The 24,956-nt window shown below is 39.8% G+C and overlaps 1 protein-coding gene across 1 annotated transcript in view; it reads right to left on the reverse strand.

Annotated features, from left to right (window-relative positions):
• The window catches only part of LOC104570847 (aldehyde oxidase), a 29,252-nt gene extending 12,615 nt beyond the window's left edge, over positions 1 to 16,637 (reverse strand). The window contains exons 1-18 of the mRNA XM_010217897.2: positions 16,509 to 16,637; positions 15,165 to 15,273; positions 14,518 to 14,644; positions 13,968 to 14,029; positions 13,298 to 13,378; positions 12,404 to 12,484; positions 11,160 to 11,304; positions 10,894 to 10,986; positions 9,165 to 9,316; positions 8,834 to 8,927; positions 6,665 to 6,774; positions 5,660 to 5,844; positions 4,931 to 5,090; positions 4,027 to 4,119; positions 2,631 to 2,800; positions 2,059 to 2,185; positions 1,398 to 1,520; positions 420 to 516 (exon numbers count right to left, since the gene is read on the reverse strand). Coding sequence (XP_010216199.2) covers positions 420 to 516; positions 1,398 to 1,520; positions 2,059 to 2,185; positions 2,631 to 2,800; positions 4,027 to 4,119; positions 4,931 to 5,090; positions 5,660 to 5,844; positions 6,665 to 6,774; positions 8,834 to 8,927; positions 9,165 to 9,316; positions 10,894 to 10,986; positions 11,160 to 11,304; positions 12,404 to 12,484; positions 13,298 to 13,378; positions 13,968 to 14,029; positions 14,518 to 14,644; positions 15,165 to 15,273; positions 16,509 to 16,621 — 2,122 coding nt within the window. The 5' untranslated portion in view covers positions 16,622 to 16,637. The remainder of the gene's footprint in view (positions 1 to 419; positions 517 to 1,397; positions 1,521 to 2,058; positions 2,186 to 2,630; positions 2,801 to 4,026; positions 4,120 to 4,930; positions 5,091 to 5,659; positions 5,845 to 6,664; positions 6,775 to 8,833; positions 8,928 to 9,164; positions 9,317 to 10,893; positions 10,987 to 11,159; positions 11,305 to 12,403; positions 12,485 to 13,297; positions 13,379 to 13,967; positions 14,030 to 14,517; positions 14,645 to 15,164; positions 15,274 to 16,508) is intronic.
• Positions 16,638 to 24,956: the final 8,319 nt, after the last annotated feature.

The raw sequence follows: 24,956 nt of genomic DNA on the forward strand, positions 1-24,956 counted from the left end.
CAGAAGTGCACATTAGAAGCCTGAGAAACAATGAAGAAATTGAAACATGAGAAACGCCAACCTTATGTAAGAAAAACAACAGTTACCATGAGGGTGATCAAACACTAGAACAGAGGCCCACGGAGTTGGTGGAGTTTTCACTCCAGGAAATATTCAAAACTTGACTGCACAGGTCTGAAAAATCTGCTCCGACCAGACCTGCTTAGACCTAAATTAGTACGTGATTCAAGGGGAGATAAGGCAGAAAGCTTGATTCTATCAGGATACCAAAACCACTGGATTTAAACATGCTTTCTTCCAGAGGACCAAAAGCTTTTTTAAGCCTAAAGGCCAAGTTATGACACTACTGGAAAAAGGCAGAAGTGCCCCAAGTCCAAATACTGACAGATTTTTCTCACAGAACATATTCTACGATTTACCTTCGAGTATTTTTTCAACAGTTTCAAATGCCTGATCAACATTTCCTTGTTCTAGTTTTCTTTTTGGCTCAAAGAACGAGTTGTGTTTTACTGCTTCCTGCAGCAGAGAAAAAGACGAACAGCTTCAGTATTTTTTAAGTTTTCAGTTTACAGTGGTATCTTACTATCAGGGACAACACATTCCTCTGGATTTTCGAACAGTCAGTTACCAGAATCAGCTAACATCTCTATTTCATCATTCTACTACCACAGTTCATGAATTTATCGGTTGATTTCCAACAATGCTTTCCTGACTTATTTTGTCCTCTTGATGGTAGCAATTTTATCAAGGGAGTTCATGCAGTTTATTCAACAGACCATTTCCTCCCCCACATGTAGCAAAAGACCAAGAGAGCACACCATAATCTTCCAAATGTGTCCTTTGCTCCTTACTTCCATCTATTTCAACAATTCATCATAACTTTATTTCCCCTATGATTCCCATATCACATTTCCAAAATGTTCTATATCCCTAATATCTCTCCTGCCACATACCCCTAACACTTCCTGTATTTCCAGCTCGGATTTTTTGGCTAGCTGGAAAAAATGATGCTGCAAACAGGAGCAGAAAATTAGCCAGTACACATATGCTGACTGATCAGAGGCGATACCAAACTAAAAATTCGAACCTGTCAGAGTGCTCACTGTCCTTTCCTCACTGAAGACACTAAAGAGTTTTTCTTTTCTTTACTGTGATGTTGTTATGAAGTTTATAGGACACTAATAATTTTGACACTGCTGCCTATATATCAAAAGCAGACAAAGCCCACAGAATAAAAAATTATTTTAGGGATGAATGATGGATTGACGTGTTGGCTATTCACACTGCATTTGTTTCCTTAGAATATTATGTTGAAACCAGCAAGTGAACAGTGAACTTTCCTTGCCTAAATACATAAAAATAAAATTTAAAAAAGCAAGAATAAAAGTGATTGGTACCTCAATTGTCAAGATCACTGGCTCCAATACTTCATACTCTATCTTTACTTTTGCAGCTGCTTGTTTGGCATGAACATCTGAATCTGCAGCCACAGCACAGATGATCTGGCCAACACAAATTACCTGTAAAATATACATCACTTAATAGAACCATGGATTCAAGTGATTCCTACCTGTCCTGCTGAAATTATTTTTTCACATGAATGCTTTCCGCATTCCTTTTTTCTTCAATTTTTCTTTGAAGCAGGTCTTGGAATAAATTTGCTTTATTCATGAATTCCTGAAGCTAACAAATTATTCAAAAGACAAGAATAGGTAGGGAAAAAAGGAAAATAAGGTATTCAATACATTTGTAAGTGATCTGACAGGCTAAACTGCCCCAGCTTGCAATGGCATTTACTTTTCCAACCACTTAGATAGCATTGTGAGACTTCTGTTTATCCGTACTCCTCCGATTTATGTATTTTTTTAGGAAGGATATAACATGCATTGGTTATTTTGAAGCTGGTAAGGGAGTGGAAAAATTAGAAGAAGCTACCTTTTGCTATTTCCTTACATACACGCACAACAAGTATTCAAGAATCAAATTTCATTAGAAAAGACTGAAGAAAATCAATTAAAAATGAAGTAAATCAGTTAAAAAAGAAGCCTGCATTCATACCTTGTTTCTTGCAAATACAATCTCTGGATCATCAGAATAGTAAAACTCATTTATGGCTGGGACATCATGAGCTGTTATGATATCAAACACACCTGGTGTTTTCAGGGCCTCCGATGTATCTATAGACCTGATTGTGTTGTGGGAGAAATGTATTTCATTAGTTTTACAAAGTTTTGCATAAAGGGAGGAAACCCAAAAGAGGTGGGTTTCATGTATGGCCAGAATCTGCACATAGGTTCAGGGAAGTCTTTACCCTCTCATACTTGTGCATCAAGAGGTCTTGACTCTAGGTCGATGAGTATTTAAATAAAATAAAAATAGTTTGCTTCATTTCTAGAAAATCTTTACCCTAGACCTCAGGTTTATAGGTGCCATTAAATGTGCCTATTAGACTGCCTAAACTGCCCAATAGACAACAGTGTGACAATAGTCACACTATAGCGACCTCCAGCACCTGAACCAATGCTTGCATCGGTGGTGCTGTCCTGTGCACACATAGCTTAATTTCATTAGTCTGCTCTACAGATCTCAGCGCTTCACAGTAACATGTGAAGTCCTCTTTGAACACTTACACTATCTTAGCATGAGCTCTGGAACTAGTGACAACGGCCAGAAAGAGCTCCCCGTCCACAGAAGGAAGGTCATCGATGTAAGCTGCTTCACCCGTGGCATGCTTAATTCCAGACTGGTGCATAATGGGGCGTCCTACAGGATCCTGGGGAGGCTGGCCTGGTTCTATGTCCTGTACAGACAAGAACCAAAATTCCCCATTACAGAAGATTGTTCTTATATTAATCAGCCACATTGTTCTTACATTAATCAGAAAATTAAATGAAAAAACAGCTATTAACAGTATTCTCTTATCATTCAGTATTAAATACAGATTAGGATTTCTTCTCCTAAGGAGCCTCCCAACAACTTTGAAAAGGTTTGTCTCCATAGATGTTTTTCTTAACCTCTTTTTCTGAAGAAGAGCTGCCTACTTTATTGAATGGTGCCATGAGGCCAGAATAATTTTTCTTCCTTTATGCTTGCTAGCTTCTGCTCTGTATTTTAACAGTGTCCAGTGTTACATTTTGAGCAGTGATTTCTAAGTTTAGTAACAGAAAGATAGAAACTGGAAGGGACAAAACTGATCCGCATTTTTAATAATTTCCCTTGCTCAGAGCCAGCTGATCTGAACAATTCTTGCTGGTCACAAAGAACTAGTTCCTTTAATGCTGGCCCTGTTTTACAAGTCTAGCATCTCTTCTTTGAAGGTAGCTCTAAAGGAAGCTGAAGATAATGATTTAAATTTGAAATAGCTTAGAGCAAAAAGTTATTTTAAAAGATAACCAAAATTAAAACAACAAAAAAGTGTTTCCCTTGATTTCATCTGAATTTTATTCAGGTTTTCATAAGCTTGAGATAAGCCTTCTAGGACATGCTTACCAAGAGAAAATCCAAGAGTTGGTCTCTGCTGTCCTCTACTGCTGAGTTCTCCTTGAACACTCTTGTTAATTTGCACAAGCATCCATCAAACACTTCTATCTTGATTCCTAAAACTGTATAAAGGGCTAGGCGCCCTCTTAAGGGCTAGGAAAAGCATTTCTTGAAACAAAAATACTATGGTGATAGCTATAGAGCTGGACTTTTCAGTCTTCAAAATTTACTTCTAATTTTTTTCCAGTTGGGCTGAGAATTCTGATATGGCAAATTTAAGAAGGCTAAAATGGCATATGTTATGCTTATTTACCTCTTTCCAACTTTTTAGAAGAACTTTTTAATATACCCATGAGTCTACTTTTTACAGAGCAGATTTTTAGGATTCGTATACAGACAAAGATCAAGAATTAAGTAGTTTTATTGAGGCCTATTGCCTTCAATCCTCTGGAAAATTTGTATCTGAGCTTCAAAGTCCCCTTCAATCATGACCTTTTACCAGAAGTTTTATAAAGCATAAAGCCATCTTACAATAACATCACTTGCCTGGTATATTTGGATGCTCTGTGGCATTTTGGTTTGGAAATCTTGTAGGACACTGCCATATTCCATAGGCATGCCAGAACAGTGGCAAGGGTCCTGAAAGCAGTTGAATTACTATTAAAACTCATATTCAAATTAAAAAAAGCTAACAATCAAAACCACAAAATGCAATCTCTGTTTGTATAAAATTCCTTCAAGTCTTCCACCAGTTAGAAACGCCCCAAAACAAGATTTTTAAAATAGAATTATGAACTTTACTAAATAATCCTTAAAAATGTATTGCATGCAGCAAATATACTTAAGTAAAACAGTGAGAGTCCCAGGAGGTTTGCTCTGCAGTCTGATCAAAACTGACTCAGAATCACTCCTGGTAATGGCAATTCAAAGCAAAAAGCTAGAGGTAGTATAAAAACACGAGAGAGGTGCAAAAGGCATGTTATTCCTCAAACCAACAGATTTGGGGACAAAAATAAATAAGACACAGCTAGAAAATATTGCACCAGTGTACTGCATTGAGTTCTCCCCTCCTAGTCAACATCTCATAGTAGAAGGATGGTTGCTTTAACACAAAGTTACCAAAACCATTATTGTATCCTGACTATTTAGGCTTTTAACAGACAGACATGACTGTTTTCCCTTGAGCCTGGGAGATCAATACTGATATATAGTTATATTAACATAGCTTAAAAAAATAAACAAAAACACAGATAAATGTCAAAGGGAAAAGATATTTGGATACCTAACCCTCTATGAATGTGAGTTAGGTGCTCACATTCTGTACTTCTGTACTCTAAAGATAACATTTGTCAGACAGCAAAGCACATTCTACAGATCTCTACCATTAACAGATAACAAAAACCTTACACCATCTGCTTGCAAAAGAAACAAACACAGAGAACTCATTTACCATCATCTTCAAAGATACAAATACTTCCAGGAAAAATTTATAAAAGAAACTGACTATCAGAGTTTTCTTATAGTCAGCTTTCTCGCCCCAAGTTAAGCTAAGAGCAATTTCTTTAAGGATGAGTCTGCAAGCTTCATCCAGCATCTGCTCATTCCAGGATCTGTCAGGAAAAACAACACATATGTAAACGAACCAGGACCGAAAAAAATAAATATATGTATTAAAACATAAATAATGTAAATATGAGTTGTATTAATACATTTGTACCATATGCATAATCCTGTTCATAATAAAGCCAAAACACTGATTTTAAAAGGGGATATTGCAAAGTGGGAGGGAATGTCAGATGAAGCGCCTGAGATTTTGGGGATTCTGTAGAGGAAAGGCAATTCAATCACAACTCAACCACACCAAGTAGTTATACAGTAAGAGCCTAATCTGGATAGGATCAAAACCAACACAGTGTGAGAATCCTCAAAATTTAACTCCAAACACTTATTGTGCAGGAAAAATGGTGAACCCACTCAAGTGACACCAGGTAATAATCCCAAATGGTCATCATTCAAGCTTGACCAAATCACTCACTTATGTGAATGTGGTCTATGTAGCATCGGCTACATGAAATTTGTGTATGTTCCTGTTCCAGATGGTACCCCCTGTCTCTCAATATTGGAAGCCAAATTTCGTTTATGCAGAGATATAGAGAAGGCAGAAAATTCAATACTCTACCTTCCAATAAGTGCCTGACAGGCTCGTTTTGCACAAATTGTGGTTGAAACACTACCTCCATAGAAAATGCTTAAATCCTTTATTACATCTGTCTCTTCTTCAAAGAGAACTCTCATCCCAGCATTGATTATTGGGAGAGCATTTTCCCGTCGTGGTGCTTGTCGGAATGCAGACACATACTCGCCCTGAGAAGATTAGACAGAAGTGGAAAAGCTGCATGCATATAAATATCTGAAAGCAAAACTTATTGCAATATATGAAGAGAATAAAAAAATGAAGCACTCAAATTTCAAATCTTAGACATTAAACCATTCACTTGCTCCTATTGACCTTTCAGTGGTTTTGTCTTCCCGATTTTCTAGCAGCCCTGACCCAACCTTCCATAATTCACACAGTTCAGATCACCTAGTCTTCTCATACTAGATAGCCAGAAGACAGTAATGTCAGCAGAGGAAGAGGATAGTGGGGTTGGATACTGGGACTGTAAATACAACAGGACCAAAACTTGCAGACACCAAAGTATCGCCAAACTTCAGTTCTCAAAAGATATGTCTTGTAATTCTCTTACAAGATCCCATATGCATTCTGGTAAGCACAGTATCACGATAAGACTATTGCTCAGTTCAGGAACATTTATGGAAGCATCACAAACGTGTTAATCCCACCCCTTTTCAGCCAGAGATGAGAGGGCTTTATCTGACCGATGTCAATCAGGTGGGTAAAGACTATGGCAGATTGTCCAAAATCCCCTTCTGTAACGAGCTGCCAACAGTTACGGCCCCCACAACTTTGGGGTAATCTTTTACCTAAATATCACTCTTTGTATATCATAAACTACCTGCTGAATTGTGCTTTTTGGCTTGAACTGGAAGACTGGCATTGACAGCATCCAGGTTAATTCCTAAAGTGAGTGCTACTTTAGACACAGGGATTATGCTTCCCTTACTCTGTTCAGACTCTTCAGTTAATAGCGCCTGACTCAGAATAAGCAAATTGGGAATCTACCTTCTTAGAATGGGGGATATAGATAGAGACCAAGACCTCTTCTGGCATAATGGTGCTGTTACCAGATCCATCTGCAAAAAGATCACTCATAGGAATCTGTCGTTTTCTTCCTAAAAAAATAAAAAATAAAATAAAAAACAAAAACACACCAAAAAAAACCCCAGAAACTTCTCTACAATGGTAAGTGTGCAATCAACATTCATCAGGTACATTTTAACCAGTAAGGAATGCCTGCAGTCTTCAGGGTGAAACAGTAACTTTAGAGTTTAAATATCATCTCATGATGAGATGATACATTCAAGAAATAAAAGTGTCTTCTCTAGTATCAAAACACCAGAGTCCAGGGCATGATCCCTATTCCATAACTGGCCCTTCGGATACTGCTTTGGATCCCTCTCCCTGCTCCAAATCTCTGCAGCTGCTGTTATCACCACCTTTCCTGCTAAGACATGGGGAATGAAGACAGCAACCGGGAGATAACTGTTGGAAAAAGGGGAAGATTTCTGGTTTTGTTTTTGATTTTTTTTGTCATCCTGAGACTATGAAAAGCTTCTGGAGCCTTGAAGGGAGCAAATACCACTGCCATTTCCTCTCTCTTTGGCAGATTATTCCAAAAATTACTAAGATTCATTATTCAATGAGATAAGATTAAACACAGGATTTCAAAATGGGAAGAAGTCAAAACTCTAAGAGGGATCTAAAACCATAAGAGCCTTCTGAACGCTTAACCTACAGGGGGTTTACCAGTATCACTATATCAGCTAAGCTAGCAGGCCTTCCCTGTAGAAATGCAATTAAATCTGGCAATTAAACCAACTGTTGGCTAAAGCAGTTTTGTTCACATGATTGCAAGAGCACTAGCAGCACAAAAAACAGCAGCACAAACACCACTTCACACTGCTGAAACGCCACAATAATTCACTACTGTGTAATTTAACCTTGTATGTTTGGTGGATGAAGTCACAGTGTATCTTTTACTAATCTCCTCTACTCTTTACACTTTGTAGATGCTGAATAAGGGATCCAATGCTTTTTTTAAAAAAATGGTTTCTTACTAATGGACAGCATTTATCTTGTGAAAACTCTGACCTAGCCCCAGGCTCCCTATAAACAAGTAATCTACAGTAGCACTTTTAAGTGGTTTAGATATGCAAAAAGCGTATTTGAATTCAAAGGAACTGATACTGTCAGAGTGACTGCTTTAAAGCAAGATCTTTTATCATGTTATATAGAACGATTACATTGTAACCTATTCATTCTAGAATATCATTTAGCATTAAAAGTGTATTCCTAAACTATTACTGCGATTTTAACAAAGGATATTTTTTTTGCCAAAGCGTGAACCACAAATGAAGACATTCTCTTACACTATGATTTAAGGTAAATACTAAAAACTTATGTTTCTGAAACCTCCTTTTCTTATGTCATTAAGGACTACTGGATAAAGAAACATGTTAAAGACCTGTGAGGAGACCTAAAATCCACTCCTAATTGTAAGGTTCTCTCAGATCAACATAAAGACTTACCAGAAAGTGATCCTATTCCTCACTCAAATAAATAGTAATGTCACTGGGCTCATTGAGAAGATGAAAATGTCTATCATGTCACTTTTCAGAAGAATATTTTGGCAAATAATATTTGCCAAAAATGTCACCAGCTTTTTGGACAGGAAGGCAGAGCACAAGGAATGGAGCTAGTAGAGGGGAGTATAAACAATGATGGAAGGAAACTGAGGAAATGGGGAAGGCATGGCAAAAGGAGCTAGACTAGTCGCAAAGTGACTAGTGACATTGGAAGCATCTGGGAAGAAGGAGAAGCAGGAGATCTTGTCAGGACCAGAAGGTAATTTTAAAACAAGGACAAAGCACTAACTACAGAAAAATTACTGGGAGAGGGAGCAGTATATAGCTTCTCCACTTGTGAGGTTTTATGAGTTCTTTTACTAATTCACTGCTCTCAGTCGCACATGTCATTCGACTGGCCTGAATGCTTACTTTGACATGAGAATTTTTGACGTTCTTCCTTTGCACATTCCCCCCTATCAGATGTGATCTAGTATGTGGGCGGGAAGAGAGTTCCTTAACAAACACTCACAGCTGTAGTGTCATTCCCATACAACATAACCCTGCAACTGTGGCACAAGTAGAGAAACTAGATTTCTCTTCTTACCTCTTGACAGCAGATTGAGCATACAATTGCCAGCTGCCAGAATGGGATTCAGGTCTGAAGTTGATTTTCTACTTACAATGTTTCCACCTAATGACTTGGGGGAAAAAAAAATTCTCCATCATTATCACGCTTTTCTGTTAAGTGTCAATATGCCATGATGATTATATGTAAGATTACTCATATCAAAAGATCAGAAAAGAGACGTACTGACAAAAAAAATTACATATTAAAACAAACTTAAAAATGAATGCAAGTTTTACATAGGTTCAGAAACAATTTCATATAGTTAATTCACTCAGGCGAATGCTATTGCAAGTAACACAAAACATACAGCAACATTTCTTATCTGTTCTCCTCCCAGAGTCCTTAATTGCTGCAAGATAGCACAGAAAACCCTCATCTTCTCCACTGGAAATTCTGAGATGGCACTTGTCAAGACGTCTTTCACTACAGTGAGGCTGCAGGCAGCTCCAAGAGTCAATCCTGTAACCAAGTTTTAAAAAGTATAATGTGACAGCCTGTTTCACATTACAGAGCTAGAAATATTCATGTGCAGCATGGACAGCCATAACGTGAAGGACCTTTTCATTGTAAAAGGACGGTGATCTTTTGAATTAAAAGACTCTGGGTAAGTTTCATGAAATGGCTGGGTTGAGTTAATGGATCATTTCTATTAAAAGGGCATTCCCTTTCCTGCTTGCAGCTGCTCTTCTCCACTGCTTCCCTTGCATGAGCCTTGACAGAATCACGTTTGGTTGAAAGCTCACCCGAGCTAATCAAGTTTTCAGCATTTTGGTACTTCCTATTTTTAATTTTATTTGAGAAATTTTAAGTTGTTACATTTGTTCAGATTTTAAAAATATATTTCTTTTATAAAATGGCAAACGGTGAATTTGTATTCAAAATTATTAACAGGATTCTAATTATGAATTAGATAAATGTTGAGTAGACACCAGCATTCAGTCAAACAATAAAGAAAAAATAAAACATTAAAAAAAACTTATTATTAATTAAATAAAATTACATTAAACTCTGTGTATTGAAGTTTATCAAAATATGTTTTACATATAAATATGTTTGAACAGAGGCAATATTATCTCTGGCTGGCAAATTAAATGGCTCATCTCTCATTTTAGAACTTGTAAATCTCATTCTCTCATAACTGGACTTTATTGGTAGATTAAAAGAAGCAGTAAACAGTCTTCCTGCCTCTCTCAACTCCCAGCCGTTTCTCAGCTAAGAAAAGAGTAGTCACTGAGCTGAACTAACTGGCTGAACTGAGCTGCAAAACATATTCTAAATGCAATGATAGAACGGTCAAATCGCAGTTTATCGCTTCAAAAAATCTGGCTTCAACCATATAGCAGGAAAAAATCATTTAGAGGTTGATTTGTTTAAAACTTTGGCAGTAAGCATGCACCACTTCTCTTATATCTAACTAATTTAGACTATTACAATAAGCTTAAATATATTTATAAATTTAATTGAAATTAGAAATTATATTTTAAAAATAAAAATTGATTTGGGTTAAATTAAAAAAAAATCCCTGTATTGGTCTTGTATATATAAATTGAATAAAGAAGTGTAAATATACAATAATTAATAGTGTCACTGCTGAGAACTAGGCTAGTTAATGTATGTTAGCTATTCCAGATTGATTGTAGCCTTTTTTTCCGATAATGTAGACAAGCCTGTAATGTTGCCAACTATGGCTCTGTCTATGTTACATGACACAGCATGGAGCAAAGATCTAAACGCAAATGCTGCATGACTTGGCACCAGAAGCAGGATTATCGGGATAATTACCCTTGCACTAACATGGCTAATGGGACCCAAAAGAGTATTCAAGATCAGTGGTGTACTGTGCCATGAGAATAGATCGCTATCGTGCAGAGCGTGGCCACAGTCACCTCGACCTAGGGAGGAAGCAAACATGCTTAGGCATGACTAGACAGCCAGATACCCTGAACAACAATTTACACCTTCTGCACTACAGAATGGATCAGCACTGCTTACTGCAGAGGAACCTCACACGCAGCAACAAAGTCAAGTCTACTAACCATCATCCGTGCATTGCACCAAGTTCAGATCCAGAACCCTTGCTGGAGCAATAACAATTGGATAAAGTATTCCTCTGAATTTCATCTCCGGTCCTATCAGATAGAAAAACACTTATATGAAAGAAAAATAAATCAGCACTTTTCCATGATGCCAGTCTCAACAGTGGAACCTAACATTAGGGGTGAAAAAGCACAAATAAAAGTAGTCCTACTCCTCCTGCGCACACTGAAGATACAGCAATAGGAGCTGTTTTGATTGTACATACCTACATTGGTGTTCCCAACGACGAGAGGTGCTTTGGGGTAGGTAGCTTTCAGATCCAGTAATTCGTCTAAGCTTACAGGAGAAATCCACGTCATTCTCTCACCATGGAAAACCAAAGTTTGCTTTGGTTGACTTTCAGCCATCCTCTGATGGAGAAATGCAGTGGATTAAAATATTTACATATATAGAGAGGTGAAAGTGTCTAATAGACCTCATATTCAACTAGAGAACACGAGAATGTCTTCAAAAATAGCAGTTCTACTTAATCCTTCAAAACAGGACAGAACTGATACTGCTATGTTGCTCTTTTACAGAATGCTGAAGCTTTTATACTTCATTGATGAAACATTTTCTGTTCGTTCCAATGAGCTAGTAAAAACAAATGATAATAAACATCCCCAAAGAAAAAAAAAAGTAGAAATAGATTCTGTATCTGCTAAAATGAACAGTAAAATGAACAGAAAAACAATTTTAAAAAAATCTAGGGAGGGCTTTATATAATTAACTTGCTTAGAGATCACCAATGACATTGAGAGCAGCACCTCTTCATCTCTTCATACATTAAGCACTGATGTGGATGTGTCTGGTTGTTCTGATCACTGACCACTTGGAAATAGTTTGTGAGCTACTGGTGGTACAAATACCAGTTAGGAACTCCTGACCTAAATTTTTCTCCATAAGCAGCCAAGTACTTAAAGAGAAGTTTTGTTTTGAGATCAATATCTTGATAAGGAAGGAATGGGAACAGATTTTAGTCTTTTCTAGAGCAAATACTGTGGTCTGTAATTAAGGATTGACACTTTCTGTTTCAGTGTCATTGTATCAGGTGTTTATATCCTTGCTGCACTTTAATCACTGGGACTAAATGCAACCCATCTGGTATGAGGCTGACATTTTGGAAGAAAAGCTTAGCAAAACTATTAAGCCACAAAACAGGGAAAACACGTCATTTTTCCAGTGCTATAAAGTGTTTGCCATCCAGTTCGCACCTCCAGAAGCCACATCAAAAATTCATTTTAGGTGACTTCTGTATTCTCATGTCATGTTTAACTCTGTAACTCCATTTTCCCAATATGATTATATTTTATAAGTGAATATTCAAAGAACTTGCTGAAAGAGTATCATTTTGGATTGATATAAAGATATTACAACATGTGTTGTTATGGATAAGCAGGATTTCAGAACTAGAGACCACTGTTAAGGAAAATGTGAAGCTGAAGAATAATGTGAAAACAACATCATTACCATTAGTTCTGGGGGAAAGATAAGCTCTTGGGTGGGATCTAGAGGCTGAAATTCATCTGTTGAGAAGAGCCTGGTGCAAACCTTAAAAAGATGGAAAACAATAAGTAAAGAACATTTTTTTTCCTGCATCCTTAATTCCATACCCAAAAAAAACCAAGTCCCAAGTCCCACTGAAGTCAGAAGAAAGCTGATAATTTGATCAATCTTTGAATAGCCATGCATCAGTAGGAGGCGATGAGGTGAGGGAAGCAGCCATCACGGTTTCTCAAGACACACTGCTAGTAGAAATGAAACTGCAGAGGCAAGTAACTGGAAGCCTAGCTACAAGCTTCCTATAGTCCTATTATAAGGAAGTAGCTCATGTCATTCCAACCTGCTTTTACTCAAAAGGAAGAGCATTAGATCATATATAACTGAAAGAAAACTTAGAACAAAGTCAAATATTCACACAGATAAGATACAAAAATAAGACCATGACTGATTTTAAGAGTATTTCACTGAACATTTCACTGATCATAATTCTAGATAGCTCTACATATGTCCTGATTTTTTACTAATGCAGTGATTACAATAACAGAACAGGAATATTTCTGAATTTGAAGAATTGCCTGAGTCCCAGGCATGCAGATCAAAACTACTTTCTACCAGCTATTACATGATCTCCTCCTCATACAAACATATACAAACAATCCTTAAATTTCAGAAGTACCTTCAAGTTCCTTGCCAAAAATGGCAAATCTGATTAAAAGAGAAACATTATGGAATAAGGTGAAATACGTGAAGGATAAAAATGGCAGCATATGTGACATTTATTTTAATTACAAGAAATCAGTAATGTAATACTTCCTGTTGTTTCGTATTTAAATAGGAGAGTAAAAATACTTAAAATCTCACCTTTTCTCCGTTGTCAAATAAATCATTGTCTTGATCCAAGCAGCACTTTCCATTTGCTTTATTTTGACAGCAAACTGATTCCTAAAAAAGGAATATTCCATTAGCAAAGTACCTCTGAGAATGGCAGTAAGTGAAAATCCACTTAAGCCATCAAGAATCTTTCTTTAAATTTAAATAAAGTTTTGGATGAACCTTTATAATACGGTCACCTTATAGTAAGATATTCAAAAATATTTTAAAATCTTAGCATGCAAAAGCCCTTAATACAAAATACTACATACAATGTCTACTATGTGAAACAGAGTTGATCTTGTGAGAACACACACAGGACCATCTGAATTATGTTTGACCCACCGTTCACTCTTTCCTTTCTTCCTTGATACATAGTACTACATGATAAAGAGCATAAATCCAAATTCTGCTTTTTTTTTTCCCCTATGAGTCAGGCCATTAAACACCTTATTAAGGTTACAGAGAAGGTAAGCCTGCAGCTCTTAAGAGAAGGAAGATATGACCTCAATACAAAATTATGATGGTGTGTAGATATACTGACACTGCATTTTACAGTAAGTCATGCACCTGTCTCCATAGGAAAAAAAAAAAAAAGCATTAGTTCATAAATATATGGTTAGTACAAATAAGCATAATCCAGTATTCCCAACATCACTACCTCACAAAAGGTTTTGCAGGCATCTAGGATTGGTCTATACCCAGTACAGCGGCACAAGTTCCCTGCAAAATAAAAATGAGTAAGAAAAGGCTTTGTTCTAAATATATGGGTGTTTAAGTGTCACACCCCTGCAGAAGGCTTCTGTTTTTAAGCTTAGGAGGTGTTAGCTCTCTGAAAGACAGTAGAGATCAGAGTGTCACAACACTGAGCATCCAGCAACTTCTGAGGAGAAAAAAAAAATCCACAATGATTCGAGGAAAGCATGAAGTGAGAATATCATCAGGGGGAATGCTGTCTACAGCACCCTTCAAAGGATGCGTTGAACACACATATGTCCACAGTTCCACACTTCATATTCCAGGAGTGATAGAGAATAAAAGGTTTGTATCCAGTACCAAAATCAATTCCACAGGGAAGCACAATTTAAATATATGCATGCGCACATGCAGACACACACACTGGCACTCGCATACACAGAATATCAGAAAGAAGAAGGACACACGTTACCATACCTGATTTTAAGGACTACATTAAAAGTGGCAATATTTACCGGCCAGGGCTGCAGTTATCTGCTCCAAAGTGGGTTCTGGGTGGTTTCTTAGCAAAGTGTATATGGACATCACCATCCCAGGGGTGCAGAAACCACACTGGGAGCCATGGCACTTGGCAAGTCTTTCCTGTAAATAAACACCGCAAATAGCCCTCATTCCAGTGTTCATCACAGCCCTAATCAACTAAGTCAGATATGGGAAAAGTAATAATAAGCGCTTTTGTAACAATGCAGTCCATTTAAGCAAGACATCTCAGATTTAAGTAAGGTATCTCAGATAAGAATAAGTATTTTGGGTGCAACGCCCAAGCACATCTTACTAGGGAAACTAATTATCCTCCAGTAGTCATTCATGGATTTTGCATCTATACTAAAGCATCAGTTAAGGGTCATTGTCCAGATAAATCATTTGCTCAAATGGAAGACAAGCCTGATACACTCCAATTCTTACAAACCAGTTACTTGATCGGTCTGACAACACTAAAGCAAGATCCATCTTGAGCCACATCTCACTGATCCTGAACCCCCATATCTTTGTCTTTTGTTTTTTAGGGATAATAATCAGCACATGAAGTCTCACTGCTACTCAATCCAATCCACATGGAGGAGGAAATCAGTAATGTTACCCAATGACCCCGTGTTCTCACCTGAACTGGATGAACCCTGCTTTCTGTACTTCCAACACCTTCCACTGTGGTGACTGCTTTACCATACAAGGAGCAAATGGGAAGCAGGCAGGCATTTGCTGAATAATGTCTTTAGAATGTAAAGGAGAATCAGGGAACTTAAAGATAGCAGAAAATTATTCTGTGGTATATAAAGATACAGTTTTCATTTACAAAGTAGTTATTACCTTCACTTGGAATAAGACCGCCATAAGCTTTATTTATATTCTATTTTTTTTATAACAACTGCATCTATGAGGAAATAATATTGATGGTTCTGGAGTTTGTATCTTCCTGATATTTCTGTCTCTTCCCATTGCTCTCTAATCTCTTTTGCCCATGATCAACCTTTCTAAATATGCTTTGGAGGAGGCTGGATGGGAGAAGAGCATGGCATAGTTGTTTACAGTAAAGGGGAACTATTTCTGAAAATTTGGAATCTGAATTCTCAATCAAAGGAAATTCATGAGAATACATACATATGTATTTGGAAAAATATTCCAAACAGGGATAAAACACTAAAATGAACATTTTGAATAGTTTTTCATCAATAACAATAAAATATTTTGTTTTACATTGGTGGATATGTTTTTTTTCAACAGTGTCATGCTGATTCAACATTTATAACTCTATTGTCATTTGCTTTGTATTTCAGTGTAATGCAATCATCAAAAGATCATTGTGACTTTTCCTAAAAATGTACTCAACTTAATAACATGTTCCCATTAACATTTTGAAGAACACATTCGCATTTTCGATAGAAAAATCAAGAGTGAACAAATTAAGGGTTGTCCACAGAGCCATGCATGAGACTTGCTAACACCGACCTCATGAGATGGGGGACTGCTGAAATCCTGCTACAAGAACAGTAACCGACGCACTGGAGTAAGAAAGCATCAGCTCTTGATAAGGTGAAAACTCACAGCAAGCTCAAGATCTACAGCCCAGCACAGAGACTGAAAGACTGTTGTGAGGGCTGGAGATAGCCCCAGAACCAAGTCTCTGCTGAAACAAATTTCTTGGAAACCAGAGAGACTGATGCAGGTTTGCTGGGACTCAGAAAGCCACTGAGATGGCTGAAACTAAGCCTGCAAGATCAGTGAGGGAGAAACAGTTATTTATTAATCATTTTACTTCTGTCTTTCATAACATGGCTGAATAAACTGTACTTTGTACAGTGGTTTTGGTTTAAAGTGACCCTACTTTGTGTTCTTTCACAGTTAGGCACAAATTTTACAACTTTGTATTTACAATTTTATATCTGGGAATGATATCTACAGTCATAAAATTCAGTGTAGAGCCTCCCCAACTTTCTGTTAAGGATACTGTATCTTTTTGGAAGCTGGTTCATAAGTTGATATCATCACCGTGCAGGCACCACAGCCACCTCCTCCACAGCTATACTTAGTTCCTGTAAGACGGACTGAAAGAGCTGCCATTAGGGAAAAACAAACAAATAAATAAAACAGTCTTGGAGACTCCTACTTGGTTCAATTTTATTTATACTGGCCAAAACGTTCTTATGTTTCTTTTCTAGGTGAGGGACAGGTGCATACACATATACAGAGGGTGCTTGATTTTGTAGCTCCTGTTTGTTTAGGAAACAGGGCTAAAAATACAACAGATGACTGAAGCGGTTTCACTTAAGGACACATCTAATACTATTGTTGTATCTTCTTAAGGAAGTCACTTGAGTTTGGTAAGTTGGTTTTAATTATCATTTAAGGGAATTTTCCTTGAACAAAACTCTCGTGTCAGTAACTTAGAGAACAAACAAGAAAAGGATACGTCTCTTTCGCAGATAGGACAACAGCATTTGTTCAGGATCAGCATTTTTCTCAATTATCTGCAGTAAAAAAGGAAACTGAAGCATTAAGACAGACAGGCTTTTCAGTCTGTGCACAGACTATATTACCACAAAGTCAGAATAAAATTTTCCTCCTTTGCTTGTCTCTCTCTCACCAAACTACACGTATTCCTAAAGACCAGAGTTTGTTCTCCTTATATAAACGGATATCTCCTTTCCCAACACATAGGCTTCCAGGGAAAAGTGCCAGGACAGCCTGCAACTACTAAAAACAGTTCCTGCTCAGTGAAAGGTCAGATTGAAGGAATTTTTCTTGAATCCTCCTAGAAATAAAAATGGAAGAAGACTTAACTACAATAATGCTGGCAGAGCATGAAGAATTAATGATTTGCAGATTGTAGAGACACTTTAACCCATTAGGATGAACATTACAGGAAGCATTTAAGGTTAGCAGCAGGGATCACTTTTCTTCTAGATTTAAATAAACATTTGCTTGCTTTAATAGACTATACCAACAAAAGCAAACAAAATGCCTACATACTTGTTTCATTAGAGATTTTCTTATTCTGTTGATTGGAACAAGGTAACCCTCTCAGTTGCATTGAGCTAATAAGTAAAGTTTAATTCCACTCTTGTAGTATCATCTTTATGCTGGTCTGTACCCCAGAGCTCAGCAAAATCTTACTGACTTTCAGTTGTGCAACTGAAAACCCTTTCAAAGAGTTGAGAAAAACATCTGCGAATGACAAACTAGTCTGCTCACCAGCTAAATGTGATACTCAGCTGAAAGCCCATTCTAAAATTTCATTTTGACATGCCTTTTCCTCAAGCCCAGAGCTTGGCTAAAGCACATCCACCCTCCTCTGCTACTTCTGCCTTTAAAACTGCACTTACCGTGGGCAGACAAGAACTAGTCAACTTAAAGTAACACTACAAGACTGACTGTTTCTTACCCAGAAAGAGGAGAAAAGGAAGCTCACAAAGGCTTCATGTGAGAATTTGAAATACACTCTAATGCCTGAGAAAAGCACGCACCATCTCTGCCCCACACCCTTTTTCCACATACCTTCCCTGCAGCACTTACCTTCCTTCCGTTCACGTAGAAAACCAGCTCAGCCGCCACTGCCCCGTTAAGAGCCATGGGACCCCAGCACAGACAGGGACAGGGGTAGGGATAGGAACAGGAAGCGCCGGGCAGCTGAGCAGCAGCCGCTGCGCCCCGGCACTCGCGCGGCCTCCCTCGCTTAACCCTCCCTGTGCTGCGCGCGGCCCAGGCCTGTCGCTCGCACACGGCCTGTTCAGGAGCACAACCGCAGCACAGGCAGCTGACGCTGCTCCACAACGCACAGGAGAGGAAGCCCGGAGGATTTGCACCATGACTAAATGCAATGTTTGCTTTAAATTAACTTCTGCAGTGATGTTAGAGAAGTTTCAAATACAGACTCAGGAATACTTAATCCTCATCACTTCAAATGAGTTCATGTCTTTTATGAAGAAAAAGCTCCTAACTGGAAGAGATAGAAAAGGCTATGGGACACGAGATTTCAACTCAATGATTTCTGTTTTATTAACAATGTAGGTAATGTCTCAGGAAGGACCTAGGTTTTGAACCTAAGGAGTCCACCTGAAGCACTAGATTAAGTAAGAGTAACGGGGTCCTCTTGCAAGCCAACAGGAGGATGCCTGAAAGCAAAAGCACAGCCAAGATTGTTTTACCTGAACTGTTCAGGGCCCTTCAGCATTGCAATATATGTGCATACTGGCCTAAGCAATTAGATATTGCTCAGATAATGTTAGAGGTAATTCTTATAAATTTATCTTTATTAAACAGAATCTTTTCTACTTCAATGGAATAAAATTTCTCAAGAAAATTCAGCTACTTCAGACTGATGCCAGAGACAGCATAGGGATTTCCAGGAAGGAGAGGGTCCTGGTTCTTCCGTGACAAAAGAATTATCTGTCATTAGTAGCTAGAGGGACATCTTTTCTAGAACACTTTAAAATTATGTTTCATTGTAGTAAAATGATGTTCACTGTTCTTCTGGCCCAATGCCACATTCCAGTTTCTATAGATAGATGGGAATAAATGAACTCTTTATTGAATTTCTTCCTAACAGCAGAGAAAGGAAGAACCAATCAGTTATGAGATCCATGTTCAAACATAATGCTCTTTAACATAGCTACTTTTGCATTTATATTAAGGTATTCTAAACTGGAGACTTTAGAGCATCTCAGACGTGGCAAATGCACTCTATCTTTGAAAATGTTTTGAAAACAAATAATTTTATGAAGCCTTGAATTAAATGCAATACAAAATGTATTCAGCCTTATACTCATAACAAAAGACAATAATGTAACCGCTCTGCAATCAGACCACAGCAAAAAATTCTATGTGTAATATGCCTTAACTATCTGTATTACTGTTATATATCTTTCAGCTATGTTATAGTTATTTGAGTTACTAACTTGCTGCATTTGCTAGCTTCATCCCCATAAACAGTCCCAATGATACTAAAGTTCATATAATATTCATTTGTAATTGTGTTTGCACAAGTTTGTCTTTTTAGTCAAAGTATATATCACTACTACTTTGCTTGCACACCATAAAGGAGCAATCAGAATATCATTTCAATTTTAGTAAATGGTATTTAACAACATTTACCACCTTATTTCACCTTACTTGATCAGCAAAATCAAGTATTATTTATGCCACGGGTAAATTATTCCTTTCCTACATATTCAACCACAAAATTTTAATTTACCAGGTCTCTGACTTACAAATGCTAGTTTTTTTCTTACTAAAAATCATTATGGAGAGGAAGCTGTGATCAGAATATAAAAGAAAGAGACATATTTATTCCTTTGCAACCATAGAAGTATTTAATATAATTTATGTAAAAGAATAGGCATTTTAATTGGAGCATATGCTTGTGTGAGCAGGTGGATGACCTGCTCAGCCTGGTGGCGGAGCTAAAGGAGGAGGTAGAACGACTGAGGGCCATCAGGGAATGCGAAAGGGAAATAGACTGGTGGAGCTGCATCCTGCAGTCTTCCCAGGAAAGCTACCCTGAGAACTCCCCAATTCAGTCAGAAAGTCCAGTGCCCTCTTGCCCTAGGGTAGAGGGGGTGGACTTAACAGTATCCAGGGACGACCAACAATGGAAACGGGTCCCCACTCGAGGTGGCAGAAGATCCCCTCCACAGCCCACCTCACCTCCACCAGTGACCACGTACAACAGGTACGAGGCCCTGGAACATGTGAATCAGATAGAGGAGGCCTTGAACCAAGGCCCATCTAAGGGGATCTCTACAGAGGGGCAGTCTAATCCATGCAGCAAGGCTGCTCCCCCTAAAGTGACAAGGAGCACCCGGAAGAAGCGGCGGGTGATCGTCGTGGGTGACTCCACGCTGCAGGGCACGGAGGCACCGATATGTAGACCGGGCCCCTCATCCAGAGAGGTCTGCTGCTTGCCTGGGGCCAAAATAAAGGATGTCACAGAAAGGCTCCCAAGAATTGTTCATGAGTCTGACTATTATCCTCTACTATTGATTCATGTGGGTGCTAATGATGCCATGGGGAAAATGAGGGACGTCAAGCAAGACTTCAGAGCCCTAGGGATGGCCATCAAAGGTACAGGTGCCCAGGTGGTGTTCTCCTCCATTCTGCCAACGAGGGGAATGGACTCAAGGAGGAGAAGGCGGATATGGCAGCTTAACAACTGGCTGCGCCGCTGGGCCTGGCAACAGGGTTTTGGCTTCTATGACCATGGGTCTCTGTTTGATGACCAACAGCTAGTGGGGAATGATGGGACTCATCTTAGCAAGAGGGGCACACGTCTCTTTGCAAAAAGGCTGGCCAACCTGGTTAGGAGGGCTTTAAACTAGGCAAGAAGGGGGAAGGGGAGTGGCACACTGACACGGCAAGCAGTACCGCACAGCCCAGGTCAGATGGCGTCCAGCGGGAGTATGGTAGTGGGGAAGTGAGGATAGGAAATGATCCCGGAGTGTCCTCTTTCACCCCTCCTGGGAAACCTGTGGCCTCTGTTGCTTCCCTGAAATGCCTGTATGCCAATGCGCGAAGCATGGGGAATAAGCAGGATGAACTGGAGATCTGTGTGCGGTCCCAGCGTCATGATCTCATCGGAATCACAGAGACGTGGTGGGATAGCTCGCACGACTGGAGCGCTGCCATGGAAGGCTATGTGCTCTTTAGGAAGGACAGGCTGGGAAGGCGAGGTGGTGGAGTTGCTCTTTATGTGAGAGAGCAACTGGAATGCATGGAGCTCAACCTGGGAGTCGAGGATGAGCGAGTTGAGAGCTTGTGGGTAAGGATTAGAGGGCAGGCTAATGTGGGAGACACTGTGGTGGGTGTCTGCTACAGGCCACCTGACCAAGACGAGGAGGTTGATGAGGCCTTCTATAGGCAGCTGGATGTTGCCTCACGGTCACAGGCCCTGGTTCTCATGGGGGACTTCAACTACCCCGACATCAACTGGGAGGACAACACAGCCAGGCATAAGCAGTCCTGGAGGTTCCTGCAGAGCGTCGACGATAACTTTTTGACGCAGGTTGTGGAGGAGCCGACGAGGAGAGGTGGGCTACTGGACCTCGTGCTATCAAATAGGGAGGGCCTAGTAGGAGATGTGAAGGTGGGGGGTAGCCTCAGCTGCAGTGACCATGAGTTGGTGGAGTTCAGGATTCAACGAGGAGGAGGCAGGGCTGTAAGTAGCCTTGCGACGATGGACTTCAGGAGGGCCAACTTTAGCCTCTTCAGAGACCTCCTCGGTAGAATCCCATGGGCTAGTGCTCTAGAAGGAAGGGGGGCCCAAGAGAGCTGGTTAGTTTTCAAGCGGCACTTCCTCCACGTCCAGCAACAGTGCATCCCTGTGTGTAGGAAGGGAGGCAGAGGGGGCAGGCGACCTGCGTGGATGAGACGGGAGCTTGTGGCAATGCTCAAGCAGAAGGCAGCGGTATACAGAATGTGGAAAAAAGGACAGGCCCCCTGGGAGAAATACAGGGACGTAGTCAGGGAGTGCAGAGATGCGACAAGGAAAGCTAAGGCACGTCTGGAAGGCAAGCTGGCAAGGGACGTTAAAAATAACAAAAAAAAAAAAATTCTTCAAATACATTAACAGCAAAAGGAAGATCAGGGAAAACGTGGGTCCGCTGGAGGACGGGATGGGCACCTTGGTTACAAATAACACAGAAAAAGCAGAGTTGCTCAATGCCTTCTTTGCTTCAGTGTTTACCAAGGGCAGCCCTTTAGAGCCCCAGGCCCTAGGGACAAGAGAAGAAGCTGGTGGAGAGGAAGACTTGCCCTGGGTAGAGGAAGATTGGGTCAGAGAGCACCTAAGGAACCTCGATACCCACAAATCCATGGGCCCTGATGGGATGCACCCCAGAGTGCTGCGGGAGCTGGCAGATGCCATAGCTAAGCCGCTCTCCATCATCTTTGAAAGATCCTGGAGAACGGGGGAGGTGCCGGAAGACTGGAAGAAGGCCAATGTCACGCCAGTCTTCAAAAAAGGCAAGAAGGAGGACCCAGGCAACTACAGGCCAGTCAGCCTCACCTCCGTCCCCGGAAAAGTGATGGAACGGCTCATACTGGCCGTTGTCTCCAGGCACATGGAGGACAAGAAGGTGCTCAAGAGTAGTCAGCATGGATTCACCAAGGGGAAATCTTGCCTGACTAACCTGATAGCCTTCTATGATGAAATGACTGGCTGGATAGATGAGGGGAGAGCGGTGGATGTCGTCTATCTCGACTTCACCAAGGCTTTTGACACCGTCCCTCACAACATCCTCCTGGGCAAGCTCCGGAAGTGTGGGATAGATGAGTGGACAGTGAGATGGATTAGGAACTGGCTGGATGGCAGGGCCCAGAGAGTGGTGATCAGCGGTGCAGAGTCTAGTTGGAGGCCTGTGGCTAGTGGGGTCCCCCAGGGGTCAGTCCTTGGTCCAGTCCTGTTCAATTTATTCATCAGTGACCTGGATGAAGGCACAGAGTGCTCCCTCAGCAAGTTTGCTGATGACACGAAACTGGGAGGAGTAGCCGATACCCCAGAGGGCTGCGCTGCCATCCAGAGGGACCTGGACAGACTGGACAACTGGGCGGTGAAAAACCTCATGCAATTCAACAAGGCCAAGTGCAAGGTCCTGCACCTGGGGAGGAATAACCCCAGACACCAGTACAGGCTGGGGACCGACCTTGTGGAGAGCAGCTCTGCAGAGAAAGACCTTGGGTGTCATGGTGGATGTTAAGTTGACCATGAGGCAGCAGTGTGCCCTCGTGGCCAAGAAGGCCAATGGAATCCTGGGCTGCATTAAGAAGAGCATCTCTAGCAGGTCGAGGGAGGTGATCCTGCCCCTCTACTCAGCCCTGGTGAGGCCACATCTGGAGTACTGTGTCCAGTTCTGGGCTCCACAGTACAAGAGGGATGTGGAGCTGCTGGAGAGAGTCCAGCGCAGGGCTACAAGGATGATCAGGGGCCTGGAACATCTGCCCTATGAGGAGAGGCTGAGGGAGCTGGGCCTGTTCAGCCTGGAGAAGAGAAGGCTGAGAGGGGATCTAATCAGTGTATATAAATACCTCAAGGGAGGGAGTGCAGAGGACGGGGATGGTCTCTTTTCAGTGGTGGCCACTGATAGGACTAGAGGAAATGGCCGGAAACTGAAACATCAAAAATTCCATAGGAACTTAAGGAAAAATTTCTTAACAGTGAGGGTGACAGAGCACTGGAATGGGTTGCCCAGAGAGGTTGTAGAGTCTCCTTCTCTGGAGATCTTCAAAACCCACTTGGATGCAGTCCTGTGCCACGTGCTCTAGGTGTCCCTGCGTATGCAGGGGGCTTGGACTAGATGATCTCTAGAGGTCCCTTCCAACCCTAAGCATTCTATGATTCTATGATTCTATGATAATATTACAATTAGTGAATTGGACCTAGTTTTTTAAATATTTTTTCATACTGTCTTTTTACTGCACTGTATTTCTCTCAGAAAAAAGACATTAGATAATTCTATGCAAGTATGTCATTTCAATTACTTTGTAAGCATTGGTTGAACTCTGTGTAAATTCTTCAGTTTTACTGTATAATTCCAAAAAGTTACAATTTACCTTTCCTTAACATTTTAAACTAACCACACAATTTATTTACTTGGTCTTTTAAGGAAATACTCATATTTTAAGATACAGTTCACATTTTTAAAAAGACATATGCATTCCTACAAAGCAAAATTGCAGCTTAGTCTTTCGGGGTTTTCTGCCTAAATATTGTCTTTAAAAAACAAGAAAACCAATTAATTAGGTTAAAGTAGGAATTAATAATATCAGCTGCAAACATAACAAAAAGCCTTACCAGAGGTAAACTAAAACATAAAATATGTAAAAAAGAAATAAGAAAATGAAATTAGAGGAAAAACAACTTTGAAGATATAAAAAAGATGTTCAATGTGAATTATCCTCATGAAAAACTGTCCAAATTCAAAACTGTCCAAAAACTGTCCTGATGCAGATTCATTTTTGTCCAGTATATCCTGAGCTGCTTTTCCACCAATTATTCCAGGAATAATGTATGAACGGGTCTGCTAAAAGATGTAGGTTCGGTCATTTACCTGCTGAACAGGTAAAATTAGGGTTTATTTATTTTATTTTTTATTTTTAATGCAGTCCCTAAAGTGAGCAACCATTTTACAGAACAAGGAAAAAAAAAGGCACTGAAAGAGCTGAACAATAAAGTTAATTTTCCTTCTGCTTGGAGACAACGTCAACTCCATCAAAAAAAGCAGCAAGGCTGATAAATGAGGAAACAAATAGCAGCAATAGTAATATTATTCCAGAATTAAAATGCATGTGTTCAAGTTTTGTTTTTTTTTTTGGTCTTCTCAATCTTGAAGAACATATGCTAGAAGGAATGGCAGAAACTGAGGCGTAAAGACCTAGATATTATACATTTATTGAAAATTACATA

The sequence above is a fragment of the Tinamus guttatus genome, unplaced genomic scaffold, assembly GCF_059628265.1.
Source record: "Tinamus guttatus ecotype Peru unplaced genomic scaffold, ASM5962826v1 Tinamus_guttatus_pri_ptg000592l, whole genome shotgun sequence".
Taxonomy (NCBI): domain Eukaryota; kingdom Metazoa; phylum Chordata; class Aves; order Tinamiformes; family Tinamidae; genus Tinamus; species Tinamus guttatus.